The sequence below is a fragment of the Sphaeramia orbicularis genome, chromosome 6, assembly GCF_902148855.1.
Source record: "Sphaeramia orbicularis chromosome 6, fSphaOr1.1, whole genome shotgun sequence".
NCBI classification, from domain to species: Eukaryota; Metazoa; Chordata; class Actinopteri; order Kurtiformes; family Apogonidae; genus Sphaeramia; species Sphaeramia orbicularis.
The window spans coordinates 7,929,360-7,950,597 of record NC_043962.1 but is presented as its reverse complement, the minus strand read 5'-3'; the positions used below and the strand labels follow the sequence as shown (position 1 = coordinate 7,950,597).

The 21,238-nt window shown below is 39.4% G+C and overlaps 2 protein-coding genes across 3 annotated transcripts in view; one reads left to right on the top strand and one right to left on the bottom strand.

Moving 5' to 3' along the window:
* The window catches only part of LOC115420739 (olfactomedin-like), a 7,572-nt gene extending 393 nt beyond the window's left edge, over window positions 1-7,179 (bottom strand). Inside the window, exons 1-5 of the mRNA XM_030136225.1 lie at window positions 6,973-7,179; window positions 4,732-4,890; window positions 2,030-2,242; window positions 1,367-1,499; window positions 1-919 (exon numbers count right to left, since the gene is read on the bottom strand). The exon at window positions 1-919 is cut by the window's left edge and continues 393 nt beyond it. Coding sequence (XP_029992085.1) covers window positions 72-919; window positions 1,367-1,499; window positions 2,030-2,242; window positions 4,732-4,890; window positions 6,973-7,149 — 1,530 coding nt within the window. The 5' untranslated portion in view covers window positions 7,150-7,179 and the 3' untranslated portion in view covers window positions 1-71. The remainder of the gene's footprint in view (window positions 920-1,366; window positions 1,500-2,029; window positions 2,243-4,731; window positions 4,891-6,972) is intronic.
* A 2,715-nt stretch (window positions 7,180-9,894) lies between these two features.
* On the top strand, window positions 9,895-16,504 carry olmf4l1 (olfactomedin 4-like 1). Of its 2 annotated transcripts, none has more exons than XM_030136227.1 (7): window positions 9,895-10,050; window positions 11,063-11,182; window positions 11,327-11,545; window positions 11,623-11,776; window positions 13,578-13,797; window positions 14,658-14,834; window positions 15,932-16,504. In XM_030136227.1, exons 1-7 carry the CDS (start codon window positions 9,982-9,984, stop codon window positions 16,365-16,367), a joined length of 1,395 nt encoding a protein of 464 aa, XP_029992087.1. In that variant the 5' UTR covers window positions 9,895-9,981; the 3' UTR covers window positions 16,368-16,504. The 2 variants fall into 2 exon arrangements, with proteins under 2 accessions (XP_029992087.1, XP_029992086.1); XM_030136226.1 differs by having other exon boundaries at window positions 13,578-13,805; window positions 14,666-14,834.
* Window positions 16,505-21,238: the final 4,734 nt, after the last annotated feature.

Genomic DNA, 21,238 nt, shown 5'->3' with positions numbered 1-21,238 from the left:
ATGTTTTTCGCTTTAACCAAATCTACCACGATCAGAAAATGCGTTGGATCTTCGTTCAGACTTCCGTCGGATCAGAAACTGGCCTGGTACGCCATCAGGTACCCGTCGTTGTACATGTAGATCTGTTTGTCTACTGGGTTGTAGCTCACACTGGCCACGCCCTTCACCACCTTCTCCAGGGGCAGGGCCAGAGTGTTGTCCTCGCGGCCGGTGGCGGTGTCGAAGGCGTAGAACACCTCCTCCAGGCCGTCATCCACGAAACGGGTGGCGTACATGACGCCGCACACCATGAAGGCGCTGGTGACCGCCTTCTTGAACACCCTGGTCTCCCAGGTCTGGGACACGTTCAGCGACTCGGCACGATCGTCCCAAACCAAACGACTCACCACCAGGTTACCATGGTTACCGACAGTGGCATAGATGGCCCACAGCCCGGTTTCATCCACCTCCACGTCCACGTCGCTATTGGCCCGACAGTCGTAGTAACAGTACGGGAACTTGTTGTTGAAGCCGACGCCGGTGCCAGGAAGCGTCACCCGTTTGACGTTGTTGGTTTTCAGGTCGTAGCGGCAGATGTCTGCGGAGCGGTAGCAGTGGTAGAACAGGGCGTCACCGTACAGGACGGCACTGGGGCCTTCGACGGCGTTGGTGTGGGTTTGGGATGGGGCCAAGGTGAAGTCCCTCTGGTTCCTGGACTGCATGAAGTCCTCGTATGTGGGGTAAACGCGGAAGGTGTTCCCCCAGATGTTGCTGTTGAGCAGAGACAGGACCCAGTAGGTGTCCGGTTGGTCCACCCCGTCCCTCTGCGCCTGTTTACCCCAAGAACCCGAAATGTAGCTCTTCCCATAAGGACTGACCTTGGTCACAACGGGTTCACTGATGCTTTTGATCAGACCCTTCAGGCAGTACATGTGATGACCTGGAAACACAGCAGGAGGTCCAAGCAGTCCAGGAATTAGACTGAGCCCATTTACATGACCAGAACAATCCCATAACTGTTAGCAATCAGTTAAAATTTAGTAAAAACAAAGCAAAGATGGTTAACACAAACCATAATTTGGTAAAACTAGTCTAAAACACTGTAAAACCAAACTTTTGACTTTGACTACGTCTGTCACTTGTGTTTTCTCCAGTTTCATAGTTTTTCCACATGTTCAGGTGTAGCAGAACTAAATAAATCAGATAAACCTGTACATGCATGAAGACATGGGAGGACTGGGGACAAACCCAGGTGTGTTAATCTGATTTATTATAATCAGATTACTGCTGTTATCCAATCAAACAGATCAGATTAGACTGTTTATATGATCAGTACTAATCAGATATTGATCAGAGTATCAGAGTGGATAATCTGAGTAACTTTTACCTGTGAAGTCTGAGGGGATTGACCTGCAGGACTCAGCGCTGTTCTTCAAATATCGCAGTTTCTCCTTAAACATCTTCATGTTTATTACGTCCATCCTCTGCATACTGTCCACTTTTTTACGTAGTTTACCCACCTATCATCAAACACAAGAACATATCTAAGACAAGTAAAACTTATAAAGAAAAATGGCATAAAAATATTAATTATAGCCTGTCATAAGTACTAAGTACTCATTTTTGTGTACTTCTTTGGACAGTTTTCTAACTTCTTGTTTTTGCGTACCTCTTTGGGCAGTTTTGTAAGTACTCATTTTTGTGTACCTCTTTGGACAATTTTCTAACTTTGTGTTTTTGTGTACCTCTTCAGAATGTTTTAGAAGTACTTGTTTTTGCATACCTCTTTGGACAGTTTTATAAGTACTTGTTTTTTTGTGTACCTCTTCGGACAATTTCAGAAGTACTTGTTTCTGCGTACCTCTTTGGACAGTTTTAGAAGTACTCATTTTGTGTACCTCGTTGGACTCTTTTCTAACTTCTCATTTTTGCATACCTCTTCGGACAGTTTTGTAAGTACCCGTTTTTGCGTACGTCTTGGTACCGTTTCAGAAGTACTTGTTTTTGCATACCTTGTTGGACAGTTTTCTAACTTCTCGTTTTTGCGTACCTCTTTGGACAGTTGGAGCGTTTGCGCGGTGTTGAACTTGTCGTGGATGCTGCCGACGTTGGTTTCCAGGACACTGAGCTCGGAGCTCAGCAGGCGTAAAGACAAGGTGGAGTACAGGCCCTGGTCGTGGAGGTAAAGGTAAGGCTGCAGACGGGCCGTCATGTTGCTAATCTGATCCTGGATCTGAGGAAGACGCAGCTGCGACAACACCACCTGCAAACAAAAAACACACAATCACTCCATTTATTTTAACAAAAAGACAAAGAGAGGAATTGAAGTTTGACTGGTTTGGACTAAATAAGGCTCTAGAATGTACGTCAATAAGAGATTTAGGATGTTGAACATAAACTGTGAACTGGAACAAAATGAACAAGGATTAGAATTTGGGCCCAGTTGTTTTTGTTTTGGGCTCTTTTTTTCTAACTCAGTCCAGCTGCTTTTTGACACCTGGTTGAACTCCAAAAAGCAGTTAAATGGTCAAAACTCAGCAAAAACACAGGAAACAAATAAAGGAAGATCACCACAACACTGGAAACAACAGGACAAACAAAAAAAAAAAAGATGAGGAAAACAGAGTAAAAAATAAAACCCAAACTGTCTATTTTTATATTGAGTCGGTCTCACTCACTGCTTTGTGTTTGTAGAGGACCAAACATAAGGAGCAGGACAAAGGTGGTAAAATTAGGAAAAATGATCATTTAAATATTCATTCATTTTCTGAACCCGCTTTATCCTCACTAGGGTCACGGGGGTCGCTTGGAGCCTATCCCAGCTACATAGAGGCGAAGGCGGGGTACACCCTGGACAAGTCGCCAGTTCATCGCAGGGCTGAACATATAGAGACAAACAATCACTCTCACATTCACATCTATGGGCAATTTAGATTAGCCAATTAACCTATTAGTGCATGTCTTTGGATGGTGGGAGGAAGCCGGAGTACCCGGAGAGAACCCACGCAGACACGGGGAGAACATGCAAACTCCACACAGAAAGGTCCCACCCCCCGTCGACTGGTGTTGGAATCAAACCCAGGACCTTCTTGCTGTGAGGCACGAGTGCTAACCACTGCACCACCGTGTCGCCACATCATTTAAATAAAGTTAGAAAAATTTAACACAAGCTCCAAAAAATGTCAATTAACAAAATGAACAAAGACGGGCCCAACTGAGGTCATTCATTCATTCATTCATTTTCTGAACCCGCTTTATCCTCACTAGGGTCACGGGGGTCGCTTGGAGCCTATCCCAGCTACATAGGGGCGAAGGCAGGGTACACCCTGGACAAGTCGCCAGTTCATCGCAGGGCCCAACTGAGGTCATCTAAACCAAACTGCAACAGAACAAAAACTGACCCAACCAGACAAAGAACCAAGACAGGCTTAAATAAAAAAGGACTAACCCAAATCAAACACAAGGGGGAGGCATTACACTATGAAATTAAACAAAAGCATGAACTTGGTCAAAATAACATAAAAACAAATAATCATAACTAGACAAAAATACTAACTGTGTGAAACCATTGTGATTTAAACCAAGAATTTAAACAACTAAATTAATACAAAGAAACAAACAGTGTTTCCCCCCTCAGTCTTGTGACTTTAGTTCCTTCCCCCGTCTTAAATACCAGCCAAGCCCTTGTGTCTGGTCTAGTGATGGGACTTCTGGCTCTTTGAAGGGAGCCGTTCAATCAGGAGCTGTTCACTGAAAAGAGTCGTTCAAAAGACTGGCCCTTTTATGTTTTTTTGCATTATTTTGAAACACCAATGTTTTAACCACTAAATAGGCTATATGTGATGATTGACATTACATTTTAAAGGTGTTTAATTGGTGTGGCAGTAAATATTATCTTACCGTAAAAAAGAATAGTTGGTTCAAATGTGTGGGCTAAATACATGACATGAGAGGTGACATTAGGCAAATGCTGGAATTTGACAAAAAACATCACAGTACATTATGTGGACTAGTCTGTAGCCTAAAAATGAAGAAGAAAATAAAACATTTTCTTATGAAATAACATTTTATTCTCCTCAAAACAAGAGCAATAAATGTGTACAGAAAAAACTGCACAAAACACAACAGTGATTAATCACTGCAGTTACTGAAATACCTGAACTATAGTGCAATTCTCAGAACAAGAACAGTATGTTGGTAAATTGACAGGCAATCGGACACTCCCTCCTTAAAAAACAAAACAAAAAACAAAACAATGAACAGCTCCTTACAAAGACTCGGTTCCCATCATTCATTTCAAAGAGCCGTTCAAAAGACTCGATTCGTTCGTGAACGTCACATCACTAGTCTGGTCTTTTGTCTGCAACTGAAGAACAATGTGAGTAAATAATTCAAACAGAACTAATATGTGTGCACCCACATTAGGATGTTTAAATAAAATACTTAAACTAAACTGTATCATGTAACCATTAACTGTAACTGAACAAACACTCATGAAACAAAACCTACTAACACAAGATGGTGGCAGCAAGGGATAAACCACAGGGTCTTACCCCCCATTCCACAGGTGGCAGGGGGTGTACTGAGCATGCTCAGATGTCTATGGAAAGAACGAGGTCTAGTCTATCAGCACGTTTGGAAAATGTTCTGAATATTTAGAATAAATCCTACATTCAGAACAATGCCTTCAGAAACATCAGGGGTTAAAGGGTTAATGGAACAGGTCTGTTCCAGGTTAAACACAGGTTTGACCTTTTCCTGCAGACGGTTCATGGAGGTTTCACAGGTGTCGACGTCCTTCAGAACGGCCTCGAACTTCACCACAGGAAATGACCACTGACCCGAGTCCACGTTACACATACACGAAGTTTGGTTCTTCAAACCCAACAAACGCTGAGGTTCAGCCACGTCCTGCAGACGAACAGCAGACAAACCCAAACAGTCACAAAGAAATGACAAAGGACAACAGGAAGTGGACATAAACATTTAAATATTGACTCTTATGTTACATTGGTGTCAGTGAAAGCAGAAACATGAGTCCAAATGCACGTTTGACTTCATTAGAGAAGGAACGACGTCTAGTTTAACATGTGGTTAAAACATTGAACTAAATCAGTTTAATCATGTATTAAATGGAACTCTGACCTTAAACCAGGTCACAACACACAAATCCTAAAAGTTCATTTCGAATCAAACTTTTTACTTTATCAGGAAAATTTAGTATTCATACATATACATTATTGTAAAACCTTCCAAATGATCTGAGTCTGATATTGTTTTTATAGAGTTTTTGTCTTTTGGATATAAACAGAATATTCACAATATACCTGCTGCTTCTTCAATTCAACTGACACCTTTGAATTTACATTTATATCATAAAAACCAAGTGGCCTCATTGTGTGTGTGTGTGTGTGTGTGTGTGTGTGTGTGTGTTCACACTGAATCCGTCCACAGCTGACTGCTGCAGTTTGTCATACTTATGTATTTTTGGTCAACGAACAGACTAGTGAAAACGGCAAGTTGAAAAGACCAATACTTTTGGGAGATATCACTACTTTTGGAATACAATAGCCTTACAATTACATTTCTATACCCAGAATGCTTTAGTGGTGCCTGCTGGACACATGCAGCACAACATGCATGAATACACAACAGCATAAAAACTACCACATCTAGAACCTGTGGATCCTCATGGGTCAATGAGCTAGTAACAACATAATTATACTATAATTTAATTTTTATTTATCCCTCCGCTATCCAGGTGAGCATATTATGCACACTTTACACTTCATACAATTAAGGGTCCTATCATTTTTCACAATATGTTTTAAGCCAGAATTCAAAAGTTTATCTTTGTATGACTGTTTAAGTTTTGACCTGTCCACTAAAATCAGAACACACATTTTTTTTATTGATTTATTCTGAATATGGAAATGGTACAAGCTCCCTGACTGCTACAAATTGACTTGTTTGCACACCATTATATAGAAATGAAAATTCAAGGAAGCAAAAAATAATACAAACAAAAAAAGAAAATGAGTCATATTTGAAAAGGAGTAAGAACCATAGCTTATTAGCTCTTACCCCTTTGTCTAAACCAGCAATATACAGTATCTATCTATCTATCTATCTATCTATCTATCTATCTATCTATCTATCTATCTATCTATCTATCTATCTATCTATCTATCTATCTATCTATCTATCTATCTATCTATCTATCTATCTATCTATCTATCTATCTATCTATCTATCTTAAACACTGTTAAATTTCTACACTAACATCCTTCTACCAAGTGAGTACAAAATACTGACACTTTTTGGGATTTAACAATTTGGGATTTAATTTGACCTAGAACAAAAAACAATGATGTATATTAACCAGTGTTGGTGTTAATCATTGACATATGACAGGATGAAAAAAAACAAAACAAAAAAAAACCTACTAAAATTTTTATGTAGAATATTGGATTTTTTTTTTTTTGTCTCTGTTTTTTTGCATGAAAAATCTGGTTTGTTTACATTACAAACATGGTATTTAAATGGTCAAGAATATGATAGTTGTTGAGTATTTGTTATTTTTGTTTATGGCTCAAGTTGATGAAATATATATTTTTAAAAAAAAATTAAAAACAAACTGTATGTAAAACATTTAGACATTATTCTGACACTGTGCAGATTATAATTCTGTAGGGGATTAAAGGACGTCTATGGGTCAGATACTGGAGGTTTAATCTGTTTATTTTATCAGAAACATTTCATATTCATAAACATCATTATTTAAATTCTTTATCCCTAATGAACTAAAAAAAAAGCAACTAAATCCATTAATATGAACCCAGAATCCTTTAAATTAAATAATTAAACTCCTTCTCAGTGACTGTTTTGTCTTTTTATTACATTTATTCTCATCGGTTCTGTTGCCTGTAATGTTTGATCGCTTTGTTTCTTAATAAAGTTCATTAAAAATATAGAATATGAGCGATAACTCACCGCGTTGGACAGAAGTAGAAGAAGCAGGAGCATGTTGACGGTTGGATGAATGAAAACTGAAGCCACTGAATCTGATTCAACCACGACCACGCTTTGACACAATCTGCTGATGCCTTCAATGTCACGCAATTTTACAAACTCATGCGAATGTGTGTCCAGAGTTTCAGGACTTCCCATAATTTCTCTTCATCTTTTACACAACACTGTTATTTCCTCATTGCAGAAACCCAAAGATGGAAGTGAAATTAATGCAAAATATTATTAATATCAGCTCAATTTGTGATTAATCAGCATTTTATTGAGTTTTGGTTTGAAATAAACACCATTCCGGTCAGTGGATGGTCGCTATGGAAACCACATGGAACATTTACAGTAGATAACTGGGAACTTTTTATCCCCATGAGGAAGACGGTCTTATGTCTGTGGGTCCTTGCACTCAACACCGTTATGGTCTGAAAACATGTTGAGGTTTTATTTCTCCATCGTCCTGATATTTGAGTTAATGCTGATATGACTGAAGGAAACAAAGACATACGATTCAACAGTTAATGAAGGTCAACGCAAGGAAACAGAAGTGAAACAAAAGCACAGAAGTTCAACATTTAGGGATTCCTCCCAAAACTCTGTTTTCCTCCGGTTTATTTGGAGAAAGAAACAGCAAAGATGTTCATCAACAACACGAACAGAAAGAAAACTAAAAACATCAGCATCAAAAACGGAAAAAAAAACAAACAAAAACATCAGCATCAAAAATGAAAAAAAAAAACCCCATCAACATCAAAAATGGAAAAAAAACAACAAAAAAACATCAGCATTAAAAACGACCCCCCCACCCCCCACTAAAAAAAACCCCCAAAAACATCAAAACAGAAAAAAAGCACCAACGTCAGAAAAAAACATCGCAAAATCAGCAACAATTTGGTGTCGGTTTGGCTTTGATATATAGTGTTTCTGTTGGTGTTATGTGTATTTATTGTGTATTTGTTGGTTTTCATGTGCATTTGTTGTGTTTTTGTTGTGTATTTTTTGGTTTCATCTGTATTTGTTGTGTATTTGTTGGTTTCATCTGTATTTGTTGTGCTTTGTCGGTTTCATGTGTATTTATTGTGTATTTTTTGGTTTCATCTGTATTTGTTGTGTATTTGTTGGTTTCATGTGTATTTGTTGTGTATTTGTTGTGCTTTGTCGGTTTCATGTGTATTTATTGTGTATTTTTTGGTTTCATGTGTATTTGTTGTGCATTTGTTGTGTTTATGTTGGTTTTAAGTGTATTTGTTGTGTATTTGTTGTGTTTTTGTTGTGTATTTGTTGTGTTTTTGTTGGTTAGAAACTTATAAAGTTCAACTCTTGTAAACATGACTGAAGTCGTCTTAAACATTAGTAACTTTAAATAAGTATAGTATTAAATATTCTAAATAGTACGTGACAAATATTGAAAGACTTTTTTATCTTTAATAGTGACATTAGTGAGTTTATCAGTTTATTTTCTCACCTTCATTCGTTCACTGTCGTCTGTAAAACAGCTAAAAGTCATTAATTATAAAAATGTTTAAAACTGAGCTGAATATTTTTCGCTGTTTGAGGTTGAAATAAAACCAGAAGTGAGAAACCTTAAATTCGTGGAAATATTCAAACATTAAATAAAACAGTCACTTCTCTGGTTTTAGCTTTGAGTGAATATTAATATATTTAGATCGTATTTATATTTATTACTTGTTCCTGTAACTGGTTTACATACAGCAGAAAAATGCAACAGTCAGTTGGTTTTAAAGGAACCGCATTAATGTGGTTTAAATTGAACAGATTGTTTTCAGTTTGTTCACGTTAATAATGAATCTTCTCAGTGCACCAGTTAGTCATGGAGTTCCTCAAGGTTCGGTTCTAGGACCAATACTGTTTATCTTATACAAGCTGCATAAATAAAATTGGATTGAATGATTGATTAATTAACTGATTTAACCTTCCATCGCTCCAAAACATATTATAATTTAATGTGAAAATGTTGATAGTCAAACATTTGAATAAATGTGATTTATTTGCCAATTAAATTCTTTGACACTTCTAATATACTAGTCAACATTTGCTAGGGATCAGTTTTATGTTTGCACAATAATTGATGTTGTATAATATTTTGGGTGACTTCATATATTATGTGTGTACTTTGGCTAGTCATGTAAAGAAAAATGGACCAAAAGGTAAAAAAACATAAATTTTTATTGCACTTTCAGGCAAAAGGGTGATACAACCCTAGAAATTAGAGTTCACATCAATTACTCTTCCAATTTTGTTTTCACTGAAACCACTCAGAATGTTCTGAAACACATACGGTGTGATGTCAATAATGTGTGTGGCCACCATCCGCATCGATAACAGACATGCACCTTCTACGCATGCTAAGGATGAGGTGGGAAATCTGCTGCTGAGGGATAAGGGTCCACTCCTCCAGAAGGGCATTTTCCAGCTCCCGTGCCGTAGTTGGAGGGTTCTGTTGGGTCAAAGGATTCTGTTGGGTCTCTGTAAACTTAATTTGATTCTGATTTGAATTGATAAAGCACTTTGTGACTCTGTCTGTGAAAAGTGCTCTATAAATAAAATTTACTTTACTTACTTTACTTTACTTCTGTCTGGCACGAACACGGACCTGAAGCATATCCCAAATGTGTTCAATGGGACTGAGGTCCGGAGATCCTGATCCCTAGCAAATGTTGACTAGTATATTTAAAACCTCTAAAACTTGTGAAAATGACTTTGATATCAGTGCAGAAACTTTAGGCCATGATCGTTCCTGTAAATAAAGCTTCTGAAAAATTATGTAAATACAGGTTTTTGGGTGTGTGAATTGCTTACCATCAGATATTTGTTCCAGTTTCCCTAAAGTTTCCGTGTTACTGCAATCGTGACCACAAAGAGGAAGAGCTGTGGTTTGGAAGGAAACGGGTCAAACGTGGACGATGAGTCTCATTCAGAGTCTGAACATCATCCACTTCACTGAGTCTGAGACCATCGACCATGAAACGGAGCCTCGTCCTGTCGCTGTTTCAGCTGTTCCAGCTGTTCCAGCTCATCACCGTCACACAGGTAAGGCAGGGCAGGGTTATTTCTGTGGCACATTTCATGTACAAGACAATTCAAAATGCTGTAAATAAAACATTAAAAGCATTACAGCAGGGAAGCAATAAACAGAAGAGGCATGAGGTAAAACTATGTGTCCATTATTTTAGAACGCCTTAAACTCAGCGTCTGCTGGACGGTCATGTTTTTGTGACTTGACATAAACCTGTGTTGTGTGTTTGTTTTTTGTTTGTTCTGTGTTTGTTTTTTGTTTGTTGTGTGTTTGTGTTTGTTGTGTGTTCATTTTTTGTTTGTTATGTGTTGTGTGTTTGTTTTTTGTTTGTTGTGTGTTTGTTTTGTGTTTGTTGTGTGTGTTTGTTGTGTCTTTGTTTTGTGTTTGTGTTTGTTGTGTGTTCGTTTTTTTGTTTGTTGTGTGTATTTGTTGTGTGTTTGTTCTGTGGTTTTTGTTGTGTGTTTTGTGTTGTATATTTGTGTGTTTGTGTTTGCTGTGTGTTTGTTCTGTGGTTTTTGTTGTGTGTTTTGTGTTGTGTATTTTTATGTTTGTTGTGTGTTTGTTGTGTGGTTTTTGTTGTGTGTTTTGTGTTGTGTATTTGTGTGCTTGTTGTGTGTTTGTTCTGTCGTTATTGTGTGTTTTGTGTCGTGTATTTGTGTGTTTGTTCTGTGTTTGTTGTGTGGTTTTTTTTTGTATGTTTTGTGTTGTGTATTTGTGGGTTTGTTCTGTGTTTGTTCTGTGTTTGTTTTGTGGTTTTTGTTGTGTGTTTTGTGTTGTGTATTTTTATGTTTGTTGTGTGTTTGTTGTGTGGTTTTTGTTGTGTGTTTTGTGTTGTGTATTTGTGTGCTTGTTGTGTGTTTGTACTGTCGTTATTGTGTGTTTTGTGTCGTGTATTTGTGTGTTTGTTCTGTGTTTGTTCTGTGTTTGTTTTGTGGTTTTTGTTGTGTGTTTTGTGTTGTGTATTTGTGTGTGTTTGCACTGTGGTTGTGTTTTGTGTTGTGTATTTGTGTTTTCGTGTTGTTTCAGTCGTCCGCTGACAGCTGTGTCTGTGAGCTGATAAACTCCCAGAAGCCTTTTCCTCATGACAGACTGAACACAGCGAAGGATGAAGCCTCCAGATGCAACAGAAACATCAGCTTAAAAATGGTAATTCACAAAGAATGGTGTTAAATCATGTTCGTTCAGGTTCTACGTTCAGACCAAAATGATCGGGTTGTGTCGTTGTTGTCATTGTTGTATTGCTGTTGTTATCGTTGTGCTGTTGTGTCGTCATGGTCATCATGGTTTCAGTCTGCAGACATGGACACTCTCCTCCTGGCGTTGGACCGTCGTCTTCCTCAGATCCAGTCCGAACTGTCGTTGCTGGAGGTCGAGGACGATCGTGACCTTTACGGACTCCTCAGCCTCGTGGTCATCGAGAACGAACTGTTGGAGATCACGCAGATCCTGGAGAAACTCAACGGGTCGACCGAGGGACACCAGCGCCTCACCGCCAACACCCAACAACAGGTAGAGTCAAACCGACGCCGCCTTCAGTGCTCAGGAATCATGGGAAATAAACCCTAAAACTGTCTGTAATGTGTCAGATCATGCACATCAAAGAAGAACTGAAGGATCTGCAGGAGCTCGACACCATGGAAGTGGTGAAACGACAACAGGCCAACCAGCGCCTGAAGAGGGACCTGGACCAGTGTAGGAACGGCCTCCGCACAAAGGCCCCAACCACCAGCCCCCCCCCAGGTACTGCACATGCACCCTGTAACCCCCACTATTATGGTGGACACTACTGATGTTAGCATTAGCATGAGTTGAATTCTATGGTCTGTCTGCTAGCCGCTAATTAGCTCAGGTAGCCGTTATTAGGGTGTTTGTACATTTAGACTGGGCGGGGTTTATAATGACACTGGTGGAGGATGTGGATGGAGTTTAGTATGACATCAGTAGTGGATGTGGGCGGGGATTATTATGACTCTGTAATGGATGTGGGCGGGGTTTATTTTAACTGTGGTGGATATGGGCGGGGTTTAGTATAACTGGTAGTGAATGTGGGTGGGGTTTATTATGACTGGTGGGCGGGTTTATTATGACTGACATTGGATGTGGGCGTGGTTTATTATGACTGACATTGGATGTGGGTGGGGTTTATTATGTCTGTAGTGGATGTGGGAGGGGTTTAATATATCTGGTAGTGGATGTGGGTGGGGTTTCTTATGACTGGCAGTGGATGTGGGTGGGGTTTATTATGACTGGCATTGGACGTGGGTGGGGTTTAATATATCTGGGAGTGAATGTGGGAGGGGTTTCTTATATCTGGTAGTGGATATGGGTGGGGTTTCTTATGACTGGCAGTGGATGTGGGCGTGGTTTATTATGACTGTCAGTGGATGTGGGAGGGGTTTAACATATCTGGGAGTGGATGTGGGAGGGGTTTAATATATACGGCAGTGGATGTGGATGGGGTTTCTTATGACTGGCAGTGGATGTGGGCGGGGTTTATTATGACTGGCATTGGATGTGGGTGGGGTTTACTATATCTGGGAGTGGATGTGGGTGGGGTTTAATATATCTGGGAGTGAATGTGGGAGGGGTTTCTTATAACTGGTAGTGGATGTGGGAGGGGTTTCTTATGACTGGCAGTGGATGTGGGTGGGGTTTAACATATCTGGGAGGGGATGTGGGAGGGGTTTAATATATCCGGCAGTGGATGTGGGTGGGGTTTCTTATGACTGGCAGTAGATGTGGGTGAGGTTTCTTATGTCTGTAGTGGATGTGGGTGGGGTTTCTTATGTCTGTAGTGGATGTGGGCGGGGTTTATTATGACTGGCATTGGATGTGGGCGGGGTTTATTATGACTGGCATTGGATGTGGGTGGGGTTTCTTATGTCTGTAGTGGATGTGGATGGGGTTTCTTATGACTGGCAGTGGATGTGGGCGGGGTTTATTATGACTGGCATTGGATGTGGGTGGGGTTTACTATATCTGGGAGTGGATGTGGGTGGGGTTTAATATATCTGGGAGTGAATGTGGGAGGGGTTTCTTATAACTGGTAGTGGATGTGGGAGGGGTTTCTTATGACTGGCAGTGGATGTGGGTGGGGTTTAACATATCTGGGAGGGGATGTGGGAGGGGTTTAATATATCCGGCAGTGGATGTGGGTGGGGTTTCTTATGACTGGCAGTAGATGTGGGTGAGGTTTCTTATGTCTGTAGTGGATGTGGGTGGGGTTTCTTATGTCTGTAGTGGATGTGGGCGGGGTTTATTATGACTGGCATTGGATGTGGGCGGGGTTTATTATGACTGGCATTGGATGTGGGTGGGGTTTCTTATGTCTGTAGTGGATGTGGGCGGGGTTTATTATGACTGGCATTGGATGTGGGTGGGGTTTCTTATGTCTGTAGTGGATGTGGGTGGGGTTTCTTATGTCTGTAGTGGATGTGGGTGGGGTTTCTTATGTCTGCAGTGGATGTGGGTGGGGTTTCTTATGGTGGCTGTTTGGCTGTTTCAGGATTACTGATTCCTTTTCGGTTCTTTCCTGTTGCAGGTTTGTGTCCCTACGGTCGGTTCATGAACGTTTCCGGACCCCGGGTCTTCACGGCAGGAGAATATCCAGGCAGTTTTAAATATGGAGCCTGGGGTCGCGACCCTAAACCGGACCCAGGAAAGGAGCACTGGTACTGGATGGTACCGATGGCCTCCAGTAACAGATACGCCCACTACGTCCGACGCTACAGCAGCCTGAGCTCACTGATAGTCGGCGTTAGCACTCCAGGTAAACAACTGACGGAACACGAGGTTGAACTGCAAACGTTCCAGATTAAAGAAATAAGACTTTAGGGTAAGGGTTAGGGTTAGGGAACTGGCTCAGAAAAGTCTGGGATGCTTTCTGTTGTATCTGAGCAAACCCTTTTTTTGTACCATTTTTGACTGAGATTGACAATATTAATATTGTAATATATCAATGATGTTAAAATCATTTTAGTTTAGGTTCCACATTCACACCAATATGATCTAAAGTGGATCAGAACCAGAAAAATAATAACAGAATTATCTATAAATAATGACAAATACAAAAAAAGTAAAATTACATGATTAGCATTTAACATTTGACCTAACCCAAAAAATAACAATGCATATTAACCAATGTGTGTTAATCACTGTCATATGTCAGGATGAAAAATACAAAAAATAACGAATACAATTTTTATGGATATAAAAAAAGTCTGTGGTATCAAAAAATATGGTTTGTTTCCATTACAAACGTGGCATTTAAAGGGTTAAAAATATGGCAGTTATTGAGTATTTGGTATTTTTGTGTATGGCTCAAGCTGATAAAATACAAAAGTATGTTAAAAAAAAAAAAAAAAAAAAAGTTAAAAACAAACTATCCGAAAAACATTTTGACATTACTACGACAATGCAGATTAGGTGTTTTTGGTGTTTAGAAGGACGTCTATAGGTCGGATACCAGAGGGTTAATATTAAGGTAAAACACCGCTAACAGCACGTTTATGAAAATGACCGTTTTTGGTCAGAGTTGTTGCAGTTTTATGTCTAACAGCTGTCTGTGTGTTCTGTCTGTGTTTAATATGTGTGTTACTGCGTACCATCAGTGCTCTGTTGTTCTTCCAGGTAACGTCATGATCCACAGCTCCAACCCGACCACCAACACCGTCCAGGGTCCAAATGTGGTGATGTACGGAGAGGCCTTGTATTACAACTGCTACAACCGGGACGCTGTCTGCCGCTTCAACCTCACCACCAAAACCATCAGCGACCTGCAGTTACCCAGAGGAACCAGGTAGATCAAACCCCAGAGGAACCAGGTAGATCAAACCCCCAAAGGAACCAGGTGGATCAAACCCCCAATGGAACCACGTAGATCAAACCCCCCAAAGGAACCAGGTAGATCAACCCCCAGAGGAACCAGGTAGATCAAACTCCCAGAGGAACCAGGTAGATCAAACCCTAAAGGAACCAGGTAGATCAAACCACCAGAGGAACCAGGTAGATCAAACCCCAAAGAAACCAGGTGGATCAAACCCTAAAGGCACCAGGTGGATCAAACCCCCAAAGGAACCAGGTAGATCAAACCCCAAAGGAACCAGGTATGTGAAGCCCCCAAAGGAACCAGGTAGATCAAACCCCCAAAGGAACCAGGTAGATCAAACCCCAAAGGAACCAAGTAGATCAGACCCCAAAGGAACTGGGTAGATCAGACCCCCAAAGGAACCAGGCAGATCAAACCCCAGAGGAACCAAGTAGATCAGACCCCAAAGGAACCGGGTAGATCAGACCCCCAAAGGAACCAGGCAGATCAAACCCCAGAGGAACCAGGTAGATCAAACCCCAAAGGAACCAAGTAGATCAGACCCCAAAGGAACCGGGTAGATCAGACCCCCAAAGGAACCAGGCAGATCAAACCCTAGAGGAACCAGGTATATGAAGCCCCCAAAGGAACCAGGCAGATCAAACCCCCAAAGGAACCAGGAAATTTAGACTTTGAATTTTAAATGAATTTTTAAAAATAGTATCAAAGTTCCTTTCCTTCTCATGGTCCATATTTTGATGGTTTATCACATGTAAATTGTTCCAGATATCAGTATAGTTCCTACTGATCACCGATAGAAGTCATATGTGGACTTTGATTGGATTAGTTGAGTTCTCCCCCTGTGAAAGTCCCGCCCACTTCTATAGTTAGATTGATCTGCATCCAGACCACAGGACTGGAACATAGAGACAGAACCTGAAGACCTCACACATTCAACTGGGGATTCATTTTCTTCTGTGATTTTTATTTTCAATCCTAATCTTGAAGTTTCAGATGAAAGTCAGATTGGTTTGCTGATGAATGTGTAAACAGTTCTCGTAGAACGTGTAACTGTTTGTGTTCTGCAGGTTTAACAACAAGGCGAACTACTGTCACCTGGAGGAATGTTACCCGTTCACCGACCTGGACCTGGCCACAGACGAGTCCGGCGTCTGGGTCATCTACACCACCAACGACAACTTCGGTAACCTGGTTCTGTCCAAGATCGAGGAGGGCAACCCGCTGAAGCTGGGCCAAACCTTGCAGACGTCTGTCTACAAACAGGCCGTGACCAACGCCTTCATGGCGTGCGGCGTCCTCTACGTCACGCGCTACGTCAACAGAGACCAGGAGGAGATCTTCTATTCTCTAGACACGGTGACCGGGGACGAAAACTTCAACGTCGGCATAATTTTCCACAAGGTGCTTCCCAACATCCTCGCCTTGAACTACAGCCCCGTGGACCAGATGCTCCACGCCTACTGCGACTCCAACATGGTGTCCTACAAAGTCCTGTTTGAGTAAACCACCACCGCTTCAACCAAAAAGTACTAACACCGCTAACAAATTACAAATGTGACTGTCAGGTACATTCTTTATGCATTTACACATTGTTAAAAGGAAATGAGGGGAAAATTAATAAAAATGCAGTGAAAATTCAATCGTCTTCTTTTAATGCTCATTATCTGTCACATATGACACGGCTGAAACTTTGAGGATCATTATTGTGAAAAAAATATTGTGAAATAAATGTATACCTTTCATGCAGTGTCTTGTGTTGAATTCATTGGAAAAATTGTGTAGTTTCAGAATAGAACATCCAAAAATGTGTATGACTTGTCCTTGTGTGACTTTTCACATGATGTTTGCTGAAAAGTGGGCAAAAATTACCCTTTTTCAGTGACAAATAATTTGAAAACCCATGTTAATCTTGTTGCTGCTTGCAAATGTTCATTGAACTTGCTACCTTTTAGCTTTAGAAGAACAGCTTACGGTCTGGCCTTTTGAATGAGGATCAGTTTCAGTGATTTCAGTTCAAAGTCAATGACGTCAGATCAGCCAGTTCCTCAGAAGACGTCCTGGGACCATTTTGTTTGGATTTTTTGGCTTCTAGGTAAGAATTGGACTTATAATTCTGTATGTAGAGTTGATATGATCATAAATCTGTCTGTATTATACACCATTCTCTTTCTTTTTCTGTTGTGAATAGAGCATTACCCAACAATTAAGTCTACTCTAATATTAGATCAGTAAAATTATTACTTTTACTCACCCTACCCCCATCAGTTTTTAGTTTGTGAAAAAAAATACATACCATTGTAAAAAAAACAAACTTGTATTCACTCAATTTTCAATATCTAGCCTCCAAAATGTAATCAATTATGCCCACCTACATGCCCACCTATGCCAAGCTACAATTAGTTTATATTATTTAGGCCCATTTACTTTCCTAAAGTGAGATCAGGTTTTTTTTACAACCAAATTTTCATATTGGTTTTTGAAACTGCCCACCAAGTTATTAGATTTGGACTTGCTTTGTCAATGTTGAAGCCAATTTAAGCAGCGAGCAACACTTTAGGAAGGCTTATATAGATCAATTTATAGCACTGGTCTACAATTTTTTAGAGATGATTTGCTTCAGAGATTAAATGTGCGAAATGTTACGTATTTTAATAAGATTAATTGGAAAATAAATGACAAAAGTGCCGGGTTGGTGATGTTTTCAAGGTATATGATTAAGTGTTATTACACATATATATTGGTTTATGTACATTTATATAATGGTTTTATAAATCTTCCACTAAATAGAACTTGTAAAGTGAATGTATTCTAATGTGCAGACAGTGTTTGGAAGTAGATCTTGTAGCTCTGAGACAAATATTCCTTTTGAGTCAAACCCATTCTCTCGTTAAATCTTGAATTTCACATTTTGACCCAAGGCTGTATCTTGGAAACTTCAGCCAACCAGCATTTTTGACTTGACTTTTCTTTATCAGTGACTCTCATGTGGTAAAATTTCATTACTTTTATTCTGGAAGCATTTTCCTTGTAGACCAGTGTAGTTAAACTAATAAAACAACTCTTACACATGTTATGGACTAATGCCTAATTGATATATTTTTTTAAATTTCTGACTGACTGAACAGAGCTAAGATGCCAAGACGAAAGCCATCCAGGGGTGGAGGAAGGAAGGCCTCCTGGGGAGGATTCAAAGCTCACAGATAAAGAGAAGAAAGCATGTTATGTTTGATTTTTGACAGAAATTAAATGGTTAAATCAAGTAGTGCACAAGGTTATAATAGTTTTGGATTTTTCATTATAGTTTAGTTTTATTTAGTTTTGAATTTTCTTTCTAATTCAGTTAGTTTTAATTCATTTTTAGAGCAGGTTTGCTAGTTTTTATTAGTTTTTGTTTTTTTCTAAATGTTTAGTTTTAGTGTTAGTTTTAGTTTTGTCGTATCTTTTCTCTTCTTCTCCGTCGTATTTAAATAAATCCCGTACAGGACTCTGCTGCTTTCTCCCAACTTTAGTCTCCATGTTTCCAGGTAGAGCTGGGACCAGAAGACGACTGGAAACCACAAGTGAACACAAGTGACAGACTGTTGCTTTAGGGAAATAAATCGATTTCGTATCAATCCGACATTGACAAAGATGAAAACGAAGGGAATTTTAACCATAATTTTTATACGTTTTAGTTAGTTTTGTAAACACACAATACAGTTTCAGTTGGTTATCATTTTTTTCTTTTAATTATAGTTTTTATTTATATCAGTTAACAAAAATGCTTTTTCAATTCTAGTTTTCGTCATTTCGTTAACGATAATAACCTTGGTATTTCATAGGCAAAATTTCATGTTTTTTTGTTTCAACCTTGCGTCAATAAAGGCTCAGTGATTTGAAAACCACAAAAGATTTTGCTTAAATGATTTCAGATTCAGATTCCTGAGAAAATTTGACCCTAAACTGATATATTTTCAGTCCATAACCAAGAACTTGAATTTTTGCCCTTGATGTCACTAAAATGCAACTCAAACCTTGAACTTCGTCATATGAAGACGAGCGTTGGATCAACTGTGAATAAACACATTCAAACTTTGAATAACACTGGGTTACAAAAAAATGTTTTTTGCAAGTTGTCTAGGTTTTTTCAACTGAATTAGGACCATTTTGCACCGCTGAATCCAAAAATGACATCTCTTTTTCTCAATCAGGTCAGGTTTTTTTGCTAATTTGATTTTGAAAAATTTGATCTTCTCACAAAATTGATGACATTTTTGTGACTTTATCAGTTGATTTTTTATATAGTTCTCACCCAAAATAGGTTTTAAGAGAAAAAAAATAATTTTCTAACAGGATTCCTGTTAGGTACAATGGTGTATTCACCGCAGATGTAGCAGAATACGTCAGGCTTATTTTTGCAAGATCTTCTAGTTGAAGCCATTTCATTCACCTGTAATATTTAAAAAAGCCATTAATCATAAATTGGCAAAAGTAAAATCTTCAGAACTCGTTTATTGCAAGAAATATGAAATAATTTTGTATCATATGATGTGAAAATGCCCATAAATGTAAGCAAAAATGTTAAAAAGCCAATATGTAGCATAGTTCAGAAAGTTGACCTGATTGAGCAAAATTAATGTGATTTTTGGATTCAGCACACCAAAATGATCCTAAATCAGCTCAAAAAACTTCGACAATAAATTTGTTGTTGACCAGTGTAATAGAAGGTGAGTGGATTCATCAACAGTCCGGATAAGAAAAGACTAGATTTAGACGCTTCAACTTCTGACATAAAGTCTTTTATTTGTTACTTGATCAGTACATGGACATAGACAGATTATTCATATATGTATTTATATAGAATTATCTTTAAACTTTACAGTACACGTCTGAATGAGTCCTTCTACTGCTGTGAACAGAAATGGAAGACTCCCACAATATGAAACCACCCAAACCAGAAAAAAAAAACAACTTATTGCTCAATAGAAATCAATCATAATGGCAGTAAGAAGTAGAATAGTAGTAGTTACACATGAACCAATATCATTATATCAAGATGAGGGTACACCCTAATGTTCCTATAAAAAAGAGAAACTCCGAGGGAAGAAGAACAAAAATACACTGAAGTTTATGATCACGATACAGTGTTAGTGTTCAGTTTGGGGAAACCTGGTCTTCAAATAAAACGTATCTACAAGAACGAGGAGGACGAGGTCTGGAAGGAAGGAATGAAGGAACGAAAGAAGGAAGGATGGAAGGAGGAGGATGACGATACTGAACAACACAAGTACATTCCGGAGCCCCCCAGGCAGGTCGAGAAGAGGTCAGAAAATATCGAAACGACGTGGAAATTACCGAAGGATGACTGGATACCAACTCTACGAGCAAACGGATCATTAAATAACGTTTTAAACCAGGTTTGATTCGACTCGTCCGTCATTTCATCATCATTTTATCATCATTTTATCATCTTTTCCACCACAAGAACTTTCTCAAAAACCTCAACGAGTTTCCGCCGGAAACTTTCCCTCGACCCCAAACTTCCCCCAATTAAAGTAGGTGGATTAGACTTTTACACATTCATGGAATTCTTGGGGACGACTGGAAACGGCGGAGTCTGAATAAATTGAACAGAACTTCAAAACGGTGGAAACATAAAACCACACAGATGAAGAGGAATTCATTTACCAGGAGCATCAAAGTCCCTGTGAATGTTGGTGGAAAAGGGTCTTCAGTGTCTCCGATAATTCAACCAGTTCAGTCAAAGTTCATCTCTCTCCACATTCGATGACCTAAAACATTCATGAATTCGCTGTTTGAGTCCAGAATCTCTCTCTGAGCTTCGTTAAAACCTTTTAACATCGACGTCGAGGCTTAAACTTGACGTTTCTTGTCGTCGTCTCAGCTTCTTCTGTTCTAAACCGGAACCTTAACGACACTTGTGGTCGTTTAGGTGTAAATACCCATAACTTAAGTGAATTTAAGGTTAGTTTTATGGCTTTTGTCATTTTGTTCATTCGGTTTTAAGCCTAAATTTAAGCCTTTATTCACTTAACGTTCTGTTGCATCCAAACCCAAACTCCCTGAATTCAGCCTTCGAAGGTTGAGTCCATTTCCTGCTCCCCGGGGCCCCCTGGTGCTCAGAAACACACCTCCCATGGGTGTCGTTGTCATGGTGATGTCAGCTGATAGCCCTTTAGGGTGTGGCCAGGTCTGCCTGTGAGGGCCGGGGCACCTTGTGATTTTTTTTAAGGGGAAGGGGTTTTATTTTTATCTTTTTTTTTTTTTTTTTTTTTTTTTTTTTTTTTTTTTTTTAAGGATGCTGGGGGTTGCCCTACATTCTGAGCTTGGCGCCCAAATGGCTCCAAAAAAGCCCCGCCCCTTACAGGCTCCCT

Bases quoted from the DNA above. Each gene is read 5' to 3' on its own strand.
- olmf4l1 (XM_030136227.1), top strand. From the start codon at position 9,982: ATGAAACGGAGCCTCGTCCTGTCGCTGTTTCAGCTGTTCCAGCTGTTC. The intron at 11,777-13,577 runs GTACTGCACATG...TTCCTGTTGCAG, and splicing joins AACCACCAGCCCCCCCCCAG to GTTTGTGTCCCTACGGTCGG. The intron at 14,835-15,931 runs GTAGATCAAACC...TGTGTTCTGCAG, and splicing joins CAGTTACCCAGAGGAACCAG to GTTTAACAACAAGGCGAACT.